At 35.8% G+C, this 14,929-nt stretch overlaps 2 protein-coding genes across 2 annotated transcripts; both read left to right on the top strand.

Moving 5' to 3' along the window:
• Positions 1–417: 417 nt before the first annotated feature.
• BIR1 (BAK1-interacting receptor-like kinase 1) lies at positions 418–3,661 on the top strand. The gene is made up of 3 exons (XM_079049875.1): positions 418–694; positions 1,341–2,224; positions 2,329–3,661. The coding sequence occupies exons 2-3, from the start codon at positions 1,397–1,399 to the stop codon at positions 3,343–3,345; spliced, it is 1,845 nt and encodes a 614-aa protein (XP_078906001.1). The 5' UTR covers positions 418–694; positions 1,341–1,396; the 3' UTR covers positions 3,346–3,661.
• A 6,891-nt stretch (positions 3,662–10,552) lies between these two features.
• On the top strand, positions 10,553–13,887 carry LOC145113823 (Thioesterase/thiol ester dehydrase-isomerase superfamily protein). Its single transcript, XM_079049874.1, has 5 exons — positions 10,553–11,279; positions 12,294–12,471; positions 12,569–13,035; positions 13,179–13,307; positions 13,420–13,887. Exons 1-5 carry the CDS (start codon positions 10,908–10,910, stop codon positions 13,570–13,572), a joined length of 1,299 nt encoding a protein of 432 aa, XP_078906000.1. The 5' UTR covers positions 10,553–10,907; the 3' UTR covers positions 13,573–13,887.
• The last annotated feature ends 1,042 nt before the right edge of the window (positions 13,888–14,929 follow it).

Here is a 14,929-nt window from a genome sequence, read left to right as displayed (position 1 = left end):
CGATAGGTTTTGAGAAAAAACCGGGAGGCGCTCTGATACCATGAAACAACGTTTTTTTCCCTCAATCGCCTTTTGGTCTATGATTTCATTAATATAATCTGAATAATTCATAGTGGGCTACAATACAATGGACTAGGTTGAAATACAAATACAATACTTGGGCATAAGGTAATATACATACATACATGCTACGCTAATAGCAAACACATTAAAGAGTGATAATAAAACAAAGTTCACAAATTACACATTAAAAGGAAATTTCGTGAATGTTTCTTTCTTTACCAAAAAAGAAAAAAAAAATCGAAACCAGTGATTATAATATTCCATTTAGATATTTTAGCGATTAGCCATTATTAACCTAAACCACACCATTTACCCCATTATCAAATTGCCATCCAACGTCATTCGTCAATTGCAATTTTGGGTCCAAATTACTCCGAAATCCCAATTCCTCAAAAGTCATCACTTCACACGCCTTTCACTTTCCTCACAAAATAGTAACAAACAACTGCAAGTCAAGCATTCCATTCATTATTAGTCGTGAGTCGTCGCTTGAAGCTTCATATCAACATGGCCTTTTCCTCTTTGACCCGATTAGCTCCAATTTTCTCCTACACCCATTGAATCATTCCGCTCTTATCATCAATACATGTTGAAGAAAGCTCCTCCTACTCAAGATCTTGAATTCTACTGTGTAAACTTTTCATCTTTGCCATTTGTTTCGTTTTAGTTGCTCTAATTATTGAATTTGTGCTAAGTTTGATGGAATTCATATGGATTTTCATTTTGTTGTTGGATGATGTTGTTTTGCTTTCCGGGTTTGTCGCTAATTTTGTGGGAATATAGTGATCTTGTCGTTTTGATTTGTGTGTTCTTTGATTAGGGTTTATGATATCTCAATTGGGCGAGTATATTGTTTTATTGTTATTGTAATTCAAGTATCGAGAAAGGGCACTGCTCCTTTCACGATTTTGAGGTTTAGGCGATGAAGATCGATAATATTTGTTCTTTTTTGCTATCTGTTGTTTTGGAGTGATCGACTTTTCAAAAACTCGTAGTTGACTTTAATCTCACTTTACATGACTGAACGACTTTAGAAGAAATCGTGAAGCAAAACTTTTAGGTTAGCATTTACATTTGTACGATTTGTCCCAAATTGGTTATTCTTGTAAACCATCTTGTAATTTAGGTTTTTTGCAAAAACACCTTTCAAATAAACACAATCTAAAGAAAACACACATATATAGCTTTTACCTGATTAGGCGCTGAAAGTCAAAAAGAAACAACACCATAGACAACATCTGAACATATCTTGTTTGTTTTGCTATCTTTCTTTCCAGGTTTGTTTCTTGGGAACCGAGGTTTCCGATTCCTAAACCCGCTGGTTTCTTTTACAATGACAATGGAATGGAATCGTGTAACAGTAATCAGTGTGTGTCTCTACATTCTTATATCCATCACCTGCAGCAATGCGGTTGAAAGTGACATCAATTGCTTAAAATCTGTTAAAGCATCACTCAGAGATCCCGAAAACCTGTTATCATCATGGGATTTCAATAACAGCACTGAAGGATTCATTTGCAGATTCACAGGGATAGAATGTTGGCATCCTGATGAAAGCAAAGTCTTAAATATCCACCTTTCTGACATGGGGTTGATTGGTGGGTTCCCAGTTGGACTCAAGAACTGTACCTCAATGACCGGATTAGACCTCTCCAACAACCGCCTAAACGGGCCCCTCCCCACCAACATGACAGATGTCGTTCATTTTCTCACAACTCTCGATTTATCATCCAACAATTTATCGGGAGAAATCCCGGTCAGCATTTCAAACATTTCATTTCTTAATGTCCTGAAACTCGATAACAACCGGTTCACGGGTCGGATCCCGTATGAATTGGGCGGGCTCAATCGGATTAAGGAGTTCAATGTTGCAAACAATCTTTTGTCGGGCCCGGTCCCTAATTTTGGTGAGAATATTAAAGCCGACAGCTATGCCGGAAATCTTGATTTATGCGGGGGGCCTTTGCAGCGGTGTGAAGGAGAGCCGAGCAAAACGAGCACCGGTGTGATCATCGGAGCGGCGGTTGGCGGTGTCACACTGGCGGCGGTGTTGGTGGTTGTCAGTACGATGTTCATTAAGCGTAAGGTCATTAGAAGGAAAGAAGAAGATCCAGATGGGAATAAATGGGCAAGAAGTATCAAAGGAACAAAAACTATTAAGGTAAGATATTTGAATTTGAATCATATCACCTTCTATGCTAATCTTTTTGTGTGATTTTTCATTTTTGATTTTCGGATTTACTAATTTTTTTAAAAAAATTATAGCTTTCGATGTTTGAAAACCCGGTGTCGAAGATGAGACTGAGCGATCTCATGAAGGCAACAAACAGTTTTAGTAAAGACAACATAATCGGATCGGGAAGAACGGGTTCTTTATACAAAGCAACACTCGAAGATGGAAGCTCATTAATGATCAAAAGATTACAAGACACGCAACATTCCGAGAAAGAATTCGCGTCAGAAATGGCGACAATTGGAAACCTTAAACACCGTAACCTCGTACCGCTTCTCGGGTTTTGTGTCGCGAAACAAGAACGGTTTTTAGTCTACAAATACATGGCAAACGGGAATCTACACGATAAGTTACATCTTGTTGGGGATGATGAGAAACGTATGGAATGGCCGTTACGGTTAAAAATTGCAATCGGAGCCGCCAAAGGGTTCGCGTGGCTCCACCATAACTGCAACCCGCGTATCCTTCACCGGAACATAAGTTCAAAATGTATCTTATTAGACGGTGAATTTGAGGCAAGAATTTCCGATTTTGGGTTGGCCAGACTGATGAACCCGGTGGATACCCACCTGAGTACTTTTGTGAATGGAGAGTTTGGGGATATCGGGTACGTTGCACCCGAATACGCCCGAACTCTCGTGGCCACCCCGAAGGGTGATGTGTACAGCTTCGGGGTGGTGCTTCTTGAGTTGGTAACGGGTGAAAGACCGACACGTGTGTCTAAAGCTCCGGAAAGCTTTAAAGGAAGTTTAGTGGAATGGATTTCCGAATTATCGGCGGAATCGAAACTTCATGATTCCATTGATGTGTCGTTGGCCGGAAAGGGAATTGATAACGAGGTTTTTCAGGTTCTTAAGGTTGCGTGTAATTGTGTGTTGCCTGCGGTTCATAAGGAGCGGCCTTCGATGTTTGAAGTGTATCAACTTTTACGGGCGATTGGTGAACATTACCATTTCACTGCGGATGATGAGATTTTGATGCCGACCGATGATGCCAATGCCGGTGATATCGAACTCATTGTTTCTCGGGATATGAGAGGAATGAAATGACCAAATGAGGTCGTGTAAGGTATATGTAATTAATGTTCTTCGTGCTTGAATAAATGTTATACACATATAATATATATATATATATATATATATATATATATATATATATATATATATATATATATATATATATATATATCGGTTCGAGGACTATAGGGTTTTGATTTTATGTATGTAACGAAACACTTAGAGAAATATTAATTTGTATTTGTTGCGATAGGTATGGTATCAGGACTACAACGACCCAGTCAAACAAAGGGGAACAATGTGTTCCCCTTTGGTAGGGTCCGAGTACTCCTGAAAGATTTTGTCATAATAGGTTGAGCAAAATTCTCATATGCGCGTATATCAGGCATTAATGATAATGGTAGTGGCATTAATGGGAATGGTAGGGGAGACAAAAAAAGAAAAAGCCGCAAGTAAATTCATCAAATCTCTGATAGAGCTGTAATAATTAAACCATTGAGTTTTAATACATAGTATCGTGTCGAACCATATAGTGATTAAAACCACTCATGAACAGTTATGTTGAAATAGAAAGTTTCGTATAGAGCTGCAATAATTGAATTGTTCGTAGTATAAATCATTGATTTTGTACTTTTGTATTAAACCACTCAAATCGACTTAAGTTTAACTCAACTTCAAAGTTTCGTATGTTATTTCATGAAATAACTGACATTTTACTATTTTTGTTAATATAGACAATGTATTTTATTGTTTTGTTCTTAATAGCAATCTACTTTCATTCCCTTGCCCAAGATTGCAATGTACTTCATTTTTTTTACCAATAACTAAATCACTGTCAATGGGCTGGGGACCAAAATTGTTTGCTTTGTAACTTTTGCAATTCAAGGCCAAGGTAGGTCTAGTGTACTCTGATGCCTTTCTACGATCTTAAGGATGAATTAGAAACAATAAAATTTCAAGTTAGATAATAAGAACTTAATTAGTGACTTAACGAACATTTATGGGATAATTAACCAAACTATTGTAAACTTTATGTGACCACTAAATATTCTAACAACCTTAGAAGTGAAATGAGTTTGTTCAACCACTTAAGGTGACTTTATACCAAGTGTAAATGTCCCTAAAACTAATTTAATAATTTTTATTCATTGACTTCATATGTGTAATATCAGTACTCTAAATATTTTGTGCATTCCATGAAATCCATTTTAAAAGAGATCTATTTCATTTGGAAAACTTTTGATTTGAATTGAAAGTATTTGAACATCCTACTTGTATATTTACATATGAAGTGTTGACTTGTGTGGCCACTTCGATGTGGCATCCCTAAATGTAACGTCCCATTTTCACAAATAAATTTTCCATTTTTTATTTAAGGTAAAATATAATTTTCATAAAACCTAAGTTAAGAAAACTCATTTGTTCAAATACAATTGATTGAAAAACAGAATATTATAATATAAATGCGAGAATCCAATGTTGTTGATGAGTGTATACAATCACGCATTTGCCTTCCCACAATCACCAATGGTACCTGAAAAATATTTAATCCACAACTGTAAGCCAAAGCTTAGTAAGTTTCCCCAAAATACCACACACCACAATATACATACAATGCATACACACATGAGCTTTCAGTCTGACTAGACCGCCTCACAAGACCTATAGAACACCTGGACTGCTCTCCTTGGCCTCTAATCCAAGATTGGCCCGCCACCCACAACATACAATTGATCCACACCTGGCGTACAACACACCGCTGGCCCGCGCGAGTATCTTGGCCTATTGTACACAACACGACTGCCTCAACCCACCACCTGATATGTCGACATATAATTTCAAACAAGCAATCAAACAAAACATAAAATAGGCAACTATCTGATGAGTTTTGATACAAAATATAAGTTAGTTTTTCATAAAAACCGGTTAACGGAAGCGTTAAAAAATAACAAGTTTATTTTTAAGTTTATAACAAAACCAAACCATCTAGGATCCATTTATAGACGTTAGAATGATATTAAAACAACCAAATAGTGTTTTAGAATGACAACCTTTGAAGCCTTTGAACCCACTTGGTTTTGGGGTGTTGATGAAGATAGAAAAATCAAAGAGTATGATTTTCCCTACAAATATCCACCATTAAGATTAAGGCACTTGGAATGCTAGTTTCTTCTTGTATTCTTGAGTGTCTTAAACCTTTAAGTATTTAACTCAAATAAGCACTAAAGGAGACAACTGAAGAGAGCTTCTAATTCACCAAACTAGCTTCTAAAGAGAGAAAGGCGTAGGAAGAGAAGAATTTTCGTCCATAGTAGAGAAAGAGTGAAAAACTAGTCAAAAACTCATGCAAAAGCCTTCCTTTTATAATCTCATGCAATGGTTTGCTGCAATATTCATGGGTACTTTTGAAATAGGGATTTAAGTATTGGATTAAACGCACGCTCAGTAAATTACTTCATGGAATTTATCACGAGTAATTCTGAGACGATAATATCGTATAATCTTTAAACCAAGATATATGAGTTGTTGTTTACGAGTTGGTTGTGCATTGATAATGCGTAAACGCATCAGTAACTTGGTGTTATAAAATGTATTGTTGTGCATGATTTGATGAGTAAATAGTGCAAGCATATGAGTCAAAGTTTATCTGTTCCTTTTTCCCTAAGGGGGAGAAGCGATATCTTGGGCCCCTCGATGATTTGGTGTTGACTTATGTGCCGGGTCCGGTCAGGACTGAATTGATGTGTTCAATTAAGTTATTCGTCATTACAAATCAGAAATCGGGAAACAAACTGTTGGACAATGAGAATGATTATGTTCCGTGTCATTTGTCCACATGATATCTTGTAGAACAGAGGATTATATGATCCCTTATCTTAGGACACGTTGCTGACTAGGTCAGAGTTCGACAGCGGCTTTGAGAGCTACAATTTATTGGTCAAATTTAAAGTCATACTTGCAACTATAGTTATTAGACTTATCCAAGTGGGAGACTATTGGATTAGGTGTCTAAGACCATAACTATATTTGGTATGTACTTGAATTGATAGCAACACAGTCCTTTTGGGTTGCCTTCACACTGGCAACTAGACAGGATGATTAATTGAGGAAAAGGAATAATTTATTAATTTGATTAATAAATTGAAATAAATGATTTATTAATATATTATGGAAATTATATATTAATTAGAAATCATATTATTGATTAATATTTAACCAGAAATTAATTTGAAATTAATTTTGGGATTAAAGGAATTAATTAATAGTACACGGGCTGTTTTGCAATTAATTAATAATTGTGGATTGGGCTCTTGGATTCCCTTGGAAAGGCTTGGCCGAAAATCCTAGGAAGGATCTAGAGATTGCGTCCAAGGCCTTAAGGATAAGGAATCCATGAGCTGCTTAGGCCTTAAGCTAAGGGATTAGGGTTTCCTTATCTTAACCTTAGCTTTGGCTCTAAGCAATCTCAACTATAAATAGAGGCTTACCCCTAAGCAATTTCAGCCATCCCTTAGAAATATTGAAGAGCCGAAATTTTGAGCATTTACCTCCTCTCTCCTCTCTCTCATAATCATCCTTTTGCCTACGTGTGTTTGTGAGCAATTAGAGGTATTACACTTGTGGTACTTGTTCTCAAAGTCAAGATCTTCAAAGGAATTATTGTTATTACTACATAGCAATAAAGGTATGTATCTAAACCCTAGTTTTTTGTTAATTTCGAAAATTGTACATGCCTCCTAGGGTTTCTAGTTTTTGTGTTCAATGCTTGTATGTCTAATAGTGAAAACATAGATCTTTCAATTAGAGTTGCATCCACACATAGGATTGTTTGCCATGTATAAAACCCATCATAATCATATTAATAATAAATATACAAAATGTGCCAAATTGATAAATGTGTGACCCTATAGGATCATATATTATTAGCAATATCACTCAATAATGATTCTTGGGCATATAGATTCAACACTATCTATACTGGTCTACATGTTTACCACCTTCTACCACATACATGGTCTCATACAATATGCTACGCCACGACTGGCAGATCACTAATGAATGCATGGCTATATGTAATCAGACGTGAGATAGACAGTCGAACATGTGATCCCACTTTAGAGCCACAACCAAACAAGGAACATGCAAGAAAGCTTAGATCAAGAGTTCTTAGGCTATCCTACATGACTGCATGCAAACCCTAGGGCACTCAACTAGACGATCACCGACCTCTTGGTACTGTAACTAGCATACCACTACTCTTATATCCTATTATACAAGGATATACACTATAACACATAGTATAGTCAGGAAACTCATCTGAATCGAAGACCCAAGGAAGCACAACAACACCCTCACTCCCTGAAACGATCACTTCTGCGAGCCAGCTAGTACCAAACAAAGATAAGTCCTTAAGCAATAACCCAAGCCCTTCAAGTTTGACCCAAATTCAAACTAGTCAAAAGTTAATGGTCAAAAAAAGTCAACGGTCAACCAAGTCAATGCTCACCACGACGTGGAGACCTCTTGGCCATGTCGTGGGTATGTCAGGACAAAACAGTCGACATGCAGGACACACCACGTCGTGGCAAGTCCTTGGTCACGTCGTGGTTCCTGGAAGAAAGCCATATTTTTCATTAAGTTCTTAATCCTTACAGATCTAAACCCATAACTTCAGATCTGGTCCTTTTCAATGACTTAATGGATAAAGGTTCCAACTTTATCCATTAGGAATCCATCACAAGGAAAGATCTACAACCCTAAGTCCATTAAGTCCTTAATGTGGCCAAAACTTGAGCATGGATATGAGATGACTCCAAACATGGCTCTTTTCTCAATCATTAAAAGCTTAGAGACCGTTAGAGAACCATAACAAGCTATGAATTTCCTCAAACTCCAAGAGCATCCATATAAGGGACCAAAACCACCCAAAAATGATCCCAAACTTGAATCTAGAAGAAGGAATGTCAAGGTATGAACTTTATACCTCAAATAACTCAGAAATATGAAGGAGATGTTGGATCCAAACTTGTTCCTTGCTTCCTTGCACCAAAATGGACTCCCTTCTTCCTCAAGATTCATTAAGGTCTAAGGAACAACCCCAAAATCAAGTAGACAGGCTTTCCTTCATGCATGGAGGCTAGGGTTTCATATTGAAGGGTTGGAGGCTGAAGAGGATGCCCTAATCCTTGAGTTTAAGCCCTTAAATATGGAGAAAACCCTAAAAATCACGGGCTTGAGCTGCATCGCTCACCACGTCGTGACACCTCACTTGCCACGTTGTAGCGACCATCAAATGCATGTTCTTCATTAACCATGCATCACGTCGTGACCATCACTCTACCACGTCATGGTGCACTTGGGCCAACAATCCCAAAATTCGAATTAAGCCCAATGCGTCTAAAAGCCCAAAGTCCTGGCACCAAGCCCAAGAACCTTATTCCTCAAGGTCCAAACTTGATCATATGAGACTCGTGACCTTCGCCATGTCAATTACCACTCGATCCTCCAAGTCAAGGTTATCTCGAAACATGATGTTACACTAAACTTGTTAGAATATCCGATTATAAGGTTGTATGAGTGACATTCTAGACTGCTCTCATGTGCATGTGTGGACCAACCATTATTGGAAGATTTAGACTTTAGATTGACTTAGGATTGGGAGTAGTTGCATGTTAATTGCATATTTTCTTTTGTTAAATCATTATTACATGCTATTGTGAGTTTGTACAGTTTGAAGTATTTTTGACAAACTTTTATCCTAATGATCGTTTGAAACATTAAAAATGATATTTATGGGTTTAACTTTGGGATTAGATAACAACAACTATCCATTTTCCTTAAAATATTGACTACAAGTATACTCATTTAAGTTTTCTAAGCCTAACACTTGTATTTTGACATGTACTCAGATTGGTACATAGTTGAAAATTGGAGATAAAAAAAAGATTAGACATTTAGAAGATATTGGATATGTAATGTATACACTTAACTTTTATTTTGAGATTATATGTTACTTCCCCTCATTTCCAACACATATTTTTATTTGGACACTGGGACCTATTTTTTTGGCATTTTAAAACTTTTGAAATAGCCAACGCGAGGGGTGTTTCACAAACACACTTTCACTCGAGTTGCTATCAAATCAAGAAGTAGATACTCTTTCCTAGATCTTTAGAGATCTTGTTATCTCCGTTGTCATCTGTAAGTTTTAGGCCACTTATTTTTGGTTTGATGGCAACTTTTTAGTAACTTCATGAGTTGTTTTTTTGGCCTTTCCATCATCTTCTAAATGCATACCAAATCATAGGTAAGAACCAACATGCAAGTCATTAAGACATATATTCATTTACTTGCCAGGTTGACATTTAGGACCACATGGTATGGGTTATTGCCCCACAACTCCCTTTTGGTCGCTATCTTCTTTGTATAATGGCAACTAGTGGTTTAAATGTTGTGTTTCAAAACATCAAGTCGAAGAGAAGCTCCATTTTTTATAACATTGATTTACATTCGTTTGATTGGTTTTCTCATAGATGCAGTAGTAGTACCATATCTTGGACGCTGTGGTTACAAAACCCAATGCTCCATAGCTCTTTGTAATTGTTATTCCCTAGCTCCTTGATAGGTTGATTTTGTTTTATAATTCAGTGGTTAAAAAAAATACAAAATGCACATTTTATTCCAATATTATATGTATAGTTTGGAATACGGATGGAAAAAACCAGAATTTAAAAAAGTTGAACTTGTTTTCTTTTATCAAAAATGGGGTTGAGTTTGAATTTTCAGAAATTATCAGAAAAATCAATTTTTAAATATGTTTTGTCAGAAAGAAAAACATTTCCACAACCTATAAAAAAATTGAAAATGACTTTTCTTGAAGACAAAGAGAATTTTGTTTTTTTTGTGAAGATAATGGTTATTTTGTAGTATCTATTTATAAAAAAAATGATCATTTTGATGAGTATCTCTATATTTATCTTCTCTAAATGTAGAGATTTTTTAAGACCAAAATAATGATATTTTGAAAGAGGATAATGGTTCAAACAGAAACCACAGAAATGTTACATAGTACAACACAAGTAAACTGTAAATAATATGTTTGTACATTTTATACAGTATACAAATACAAATAAATAAAAGAATATGTTGACCATTCATTTTTACGATTAGTTACACTTATATAAAATAAACAATATTAAAAAGCTGATTTTTAAGAGTAATAAAACCGACGTCCAAGCACCCAAAAATGAAGATGGTAGTTGGGGGACATTTACGGTAATGTGAAAATAATGCAAAAATGAAGATGGTGTTGTTGGGGAACCTTTATCGTGATATGCTCGATGTTGTATGCCCTTAAAATTCACGTCCCAATTTTCTCTAAATGGGTATGGAGTTTGTGAACGATGATCAAACCATAACATACGCAGAATCACTCACGATTCTTCGCTAATCGATCCCCAATTCTTGATCAATTTAGTTAACCCCATTCCCCTGATCGTTTTCCTACAGAAAACCCGTTAAATTTGCGTAAAATTAACTAGCTTTTTCTTCGATTTATCCAAAACCCACATATCGAGAACCCTTGTTGAAATCAAATGGAATTCAACACCATTAAAATCAATTCAACCTTCACTTCACCATTTGAGAGCTCTCCTAGAGCAGATGATGACAACTCACCATTCAGAAAACCACTTAGTTTATGGCCAGGTATGTACCATTCTCCTGTCACAGCTGCTTTGTGGGAAACCAGGACAAAAATCTTTGAGAGACTTCTTGATCCACCAAAAGACGCTCCTCCACAAAGTGAATTGCTCACAAAAACCCCAGCTCAAAGCAGGACAACAATTCTCTACAATTTTTCAACTGATTACATATTGAGAGAACAGTATAGGGATCCTTGGAATGAGGTCAGAATTGGGAAATTGCTTGAAGATCTTGATGCACTAGCTGGCACAATTTCCGTCAAGGTACCAATTTTGATGCTTTCTTTTTCTCCAATTTATGCTCAAATTTTGTGTTTCTGTATGGGGTTTTGTTTGTGAATTTAGGGAGCGTTTTCAAATTGAAATTGAATGTAGAATTATGGATTTCGAAGCCAAAAAGGTGCAATCACTGTAGCATCCCATCCCACATTTCATGTATTTTTCCCTGTGAAATAGGATTGTTAGCAATTCCTCGGTTATGGTTCAATAATAACTTTTCCCTTTGCGCATGAAATTACAATCACCATCATAATTTGCTCAAATTTTGTCAAACTAATAGGTTTTTGTATATGAATTAACTGTATCAGGGGTATGACTCAACCTTTATGCTCACTACTTATCAATCCCCACATTGATGAAGTAGGTTCAATATTTTTTATGTTATTTTGGCATTATTAGAGGGTATTTAAATAATGATTCCAGTCAAAGTTTGCAACTTTCTTTTGGTAAACATTGTGGTATTGGCACTGTAGCTATCATTTGGAAGAGAGGGAGTATATGTTTAGCTTCAACTTTATGTGTAAAGGCCCTGTTTCTTTCTCTTTTCCCATCAACTGTTTTTTTCTGGATAGTCAAAATATTTAAAAGTATTTGGGAAAGGGAAAAAAATAAACGAGGACAAATTTGTAAAAGGTTATACTTAATGGGAAATCTCTGACTTTCTTTATTAAGTCGTTATTTTTACATTAAGTCAAAAAGAAACACCAATATATAGCTTGTTCGATTAAGGGATCGTTTTTTTTTTCTTCCCCCACTTAAGTCCTGTATGTGTATAGTGGCTGAATGGCTAATGATGTCTGTACGGATAAAGTGCTTCATACATAACTCATAACTCATAAGGTCTGTTTCTTTTCTCCCTTCTGGACTGAATAAGTCAATAAACCACTTGATTGAAACTAAATGACCATTTTACCCTTACATTCCAGCAAACAATTTTAACAATTTGTTCATATAATTAAGTTTCTTTCTGTAACTCATACATTCTTGATGCTAATCTAGCACTGCTCAGATGAAGATAGCATGACAAGGCCCTTATTACTGGTTACTGCATCTGTTGACAAAATGGTTCTCAAGAAAACAATTAGTGTTGATGGTGATCTAAAAATGGGTGGTTCTGTTGTATGGGTGGGGCGTTCTTCCATTGAAGTTCAACTTGAAGTCACTCAGCTATCAATCGGTATAACAATATGATTAATATCTTTAAACTAGTGTTTAATTTCAATACTTTTTGATTTTTTTAACTGAAAAGTGAAAACTATATATTGGTTTTGTAGATAGCACTGTAATTACAGAAACAGTAGCTCTATCAGCCAATTTCATATTTGTAGCCCGTGATTCCAAAACCGGGAAAGCAGCCCCTGTGAATCGACTCTCTCCCCAAACAGAAACCGAAAAATCGCTTTACAAAGAAGCAGATGCAAGAAACGTAATGAGAAAATTGAAAAAAGGAGAAAAAAAAGGGATTGAAAATGGAGAACAAAATCGACTTGATTCGTTATTGGCTGAAGGTCGTATCTTTTGCGACATGCCTGCATTGGCAAATAGAGACGCGATTCTTCTTAGAGACACGCGCCTTGAAAACTCATTGATGTGTCAGCCTCAACAAAGAAACATTCACGGAAGAATCTTTGGAGGGTTTTTGATGCATCGAGCTTTTGAGTTGGCTTTTTCAACTGCTTACACTTTTGCAGGATTGATGCCCTATTTTCTTGAAGTTGACCATGTTGACTTTCTTAGGCCTGTGAGTAAATAAAATCATAATAAAAGCGTGAATCGATAAGTCAGGTTTCAGGTTCAAGTTTTCTGGGTGTGGGACCGGTTGGTGGGGGGCACCCCGTGCCCACGTGGCATTTAACATTTTAAATTTTTTTTTTTTTTTGGTAGGTGGATGTTGGTGATTTCCTACGTTTCAAGTCGTGTGTCCTATATACGGAATTTGAACACGCGGAGAAGCCTTTGATTAATGTTGAAGTTGTCGCACACGTTACGAGGCCCGAGCTGAGGTCTAGTGAGGTCGGTATTTTTTTTGTTTGGATAAATGATATTAAAAACGTATTAAGTGCTTAACCGATTAAGCTCATTAAGTAAAAAACAAAGACTCATATATATAGTTGTTTCTGTGTAGGTTTCGAACACGTTTTATTTCACGTTTACTGTGCGTCCGGAGGCGAAAGCGAATGATGACAAATTTAGGATCCGGAAAGTGGTGCCAGCCACAGAAGAGGAAGCGCGGAGGATCCTTGAGCGCATGGATGCTGAGTCATTGCTGTTGAAGTGATCTCTCAAGTATTTGAGAATTCTGAAATAAACTGAAAACTAATTTAAGTTGATTAGAGAAAGAGAAAGAGAGACTCATGAGTTTGAGCTAAAACTTGCTTATGATGCTTGTTGCAACAGCGTAAGAGGAAATAAAGTTATAAAGTATCGACTAACTTCAAATTTAAAAATATTCAACAACACTGTAGTGTTGTGGGCAGACAAAAAACAAGATGTATGAATGTTAAATGAATAAATCTTGAAAACTTAGCTAAAGTTAAAGAACAAATTGAACGAAAAATGAATGTTTTTTTAGTTGGATTTTGTTTCGACTGAATTGCCCTAGAGTTGTTGTACATGAATATACCGTAAATTAGTTTATCAGATGTTAAGAGTATTATCATAAATTCATAATAATATATTGGGAATATGACTTATTAAGGTAATTAACTTTTTGGTATGTTCACATCTGGGTAACTATCTTTTTTTGTACACATCTAGGTAACAAACTTGTTGGAAGTGTTCACATATGACCATTATGACCTGATATAGCAGGTTAAATACTAGATGTGAACGCTTTCAACAAGTTCGTTACCTAAAAATGAACAAAACGAAAAGTAAAAATTAAATTACACGAATGGTCCCTGTGGTTTGGGAGAATTTGTGTTTTTGGTCCCTAACTTATTTTTTTAACTTGGATGGTCCCTACTGTTTATTTTTGTTGCGCGTTTGGTCACTGTCTTACCTAAAAAGACTATTGTGCCCTTATTAATTTATTTTTTAATTAATTTTTCTTATTTATGTATTCATTTTTTACATATTTAAAAAAATTAATAGATCCCACATATTTGTATCTCCTCGGATGATCCCTACTGTTTATTTTTTAATTAATTTATTTTTTAACTCGGATGGTCCCTACTGTTTAATTTTGTTACGAGCTTGTTCTCTGTCTAAACACTAGGGACCGTCCGAGTGAAAAAAATAAATTAATTAAAAAATAAACAGTAGGGATCATCGAGGAGAGATACAAATATGTGGGGTTTATTAATTTTTTTAAATATGTAAAAAATAAATACATAAATAAGAAAATTAATTAAAAAATAAATTAATAAGGGCACAATAGTCTTTTTAGGAAAGACAGGGACCAAACGCGCAACAAAAATAAACAATAGGGACCATCCAAGTTAAAAAAATAAGCTAGGGACCAAAAACACAAATTCTCCCAAACCACAGGGACCATTCGTGTAATTTAATTTTACTTTTCGTTTTGTTCATATTTGGGTAACTATTTTTTTTACACATCTAGGTAACGAACTTGTTGAAAGCGTTCACATCTAGGATTTAACCTGCTATAGCAGGTCATAATGGTCACATGTGAA

Source organism: Lactuca virosa, chromosome 5 (assembly GCF_052849685.1).
Source record: "Lactuca virosa cultivar CGN04683 chromosome 5, Lactuca_virosa_CGN04683_v6, whole genome shotgun sequence".
NCBI classification, from domain to species: Eukaryota; Viridiplantae; Streptophyta; class Magnoliopsida; order Asterales; family Asteraceae; genus Lactuca; species Lactuca virosa.
The sequence above is the reverse complement of the archived record's forward strand: the minus strand, read 5'-3'. Positions and strand labels throughout refer to the sequence as shown.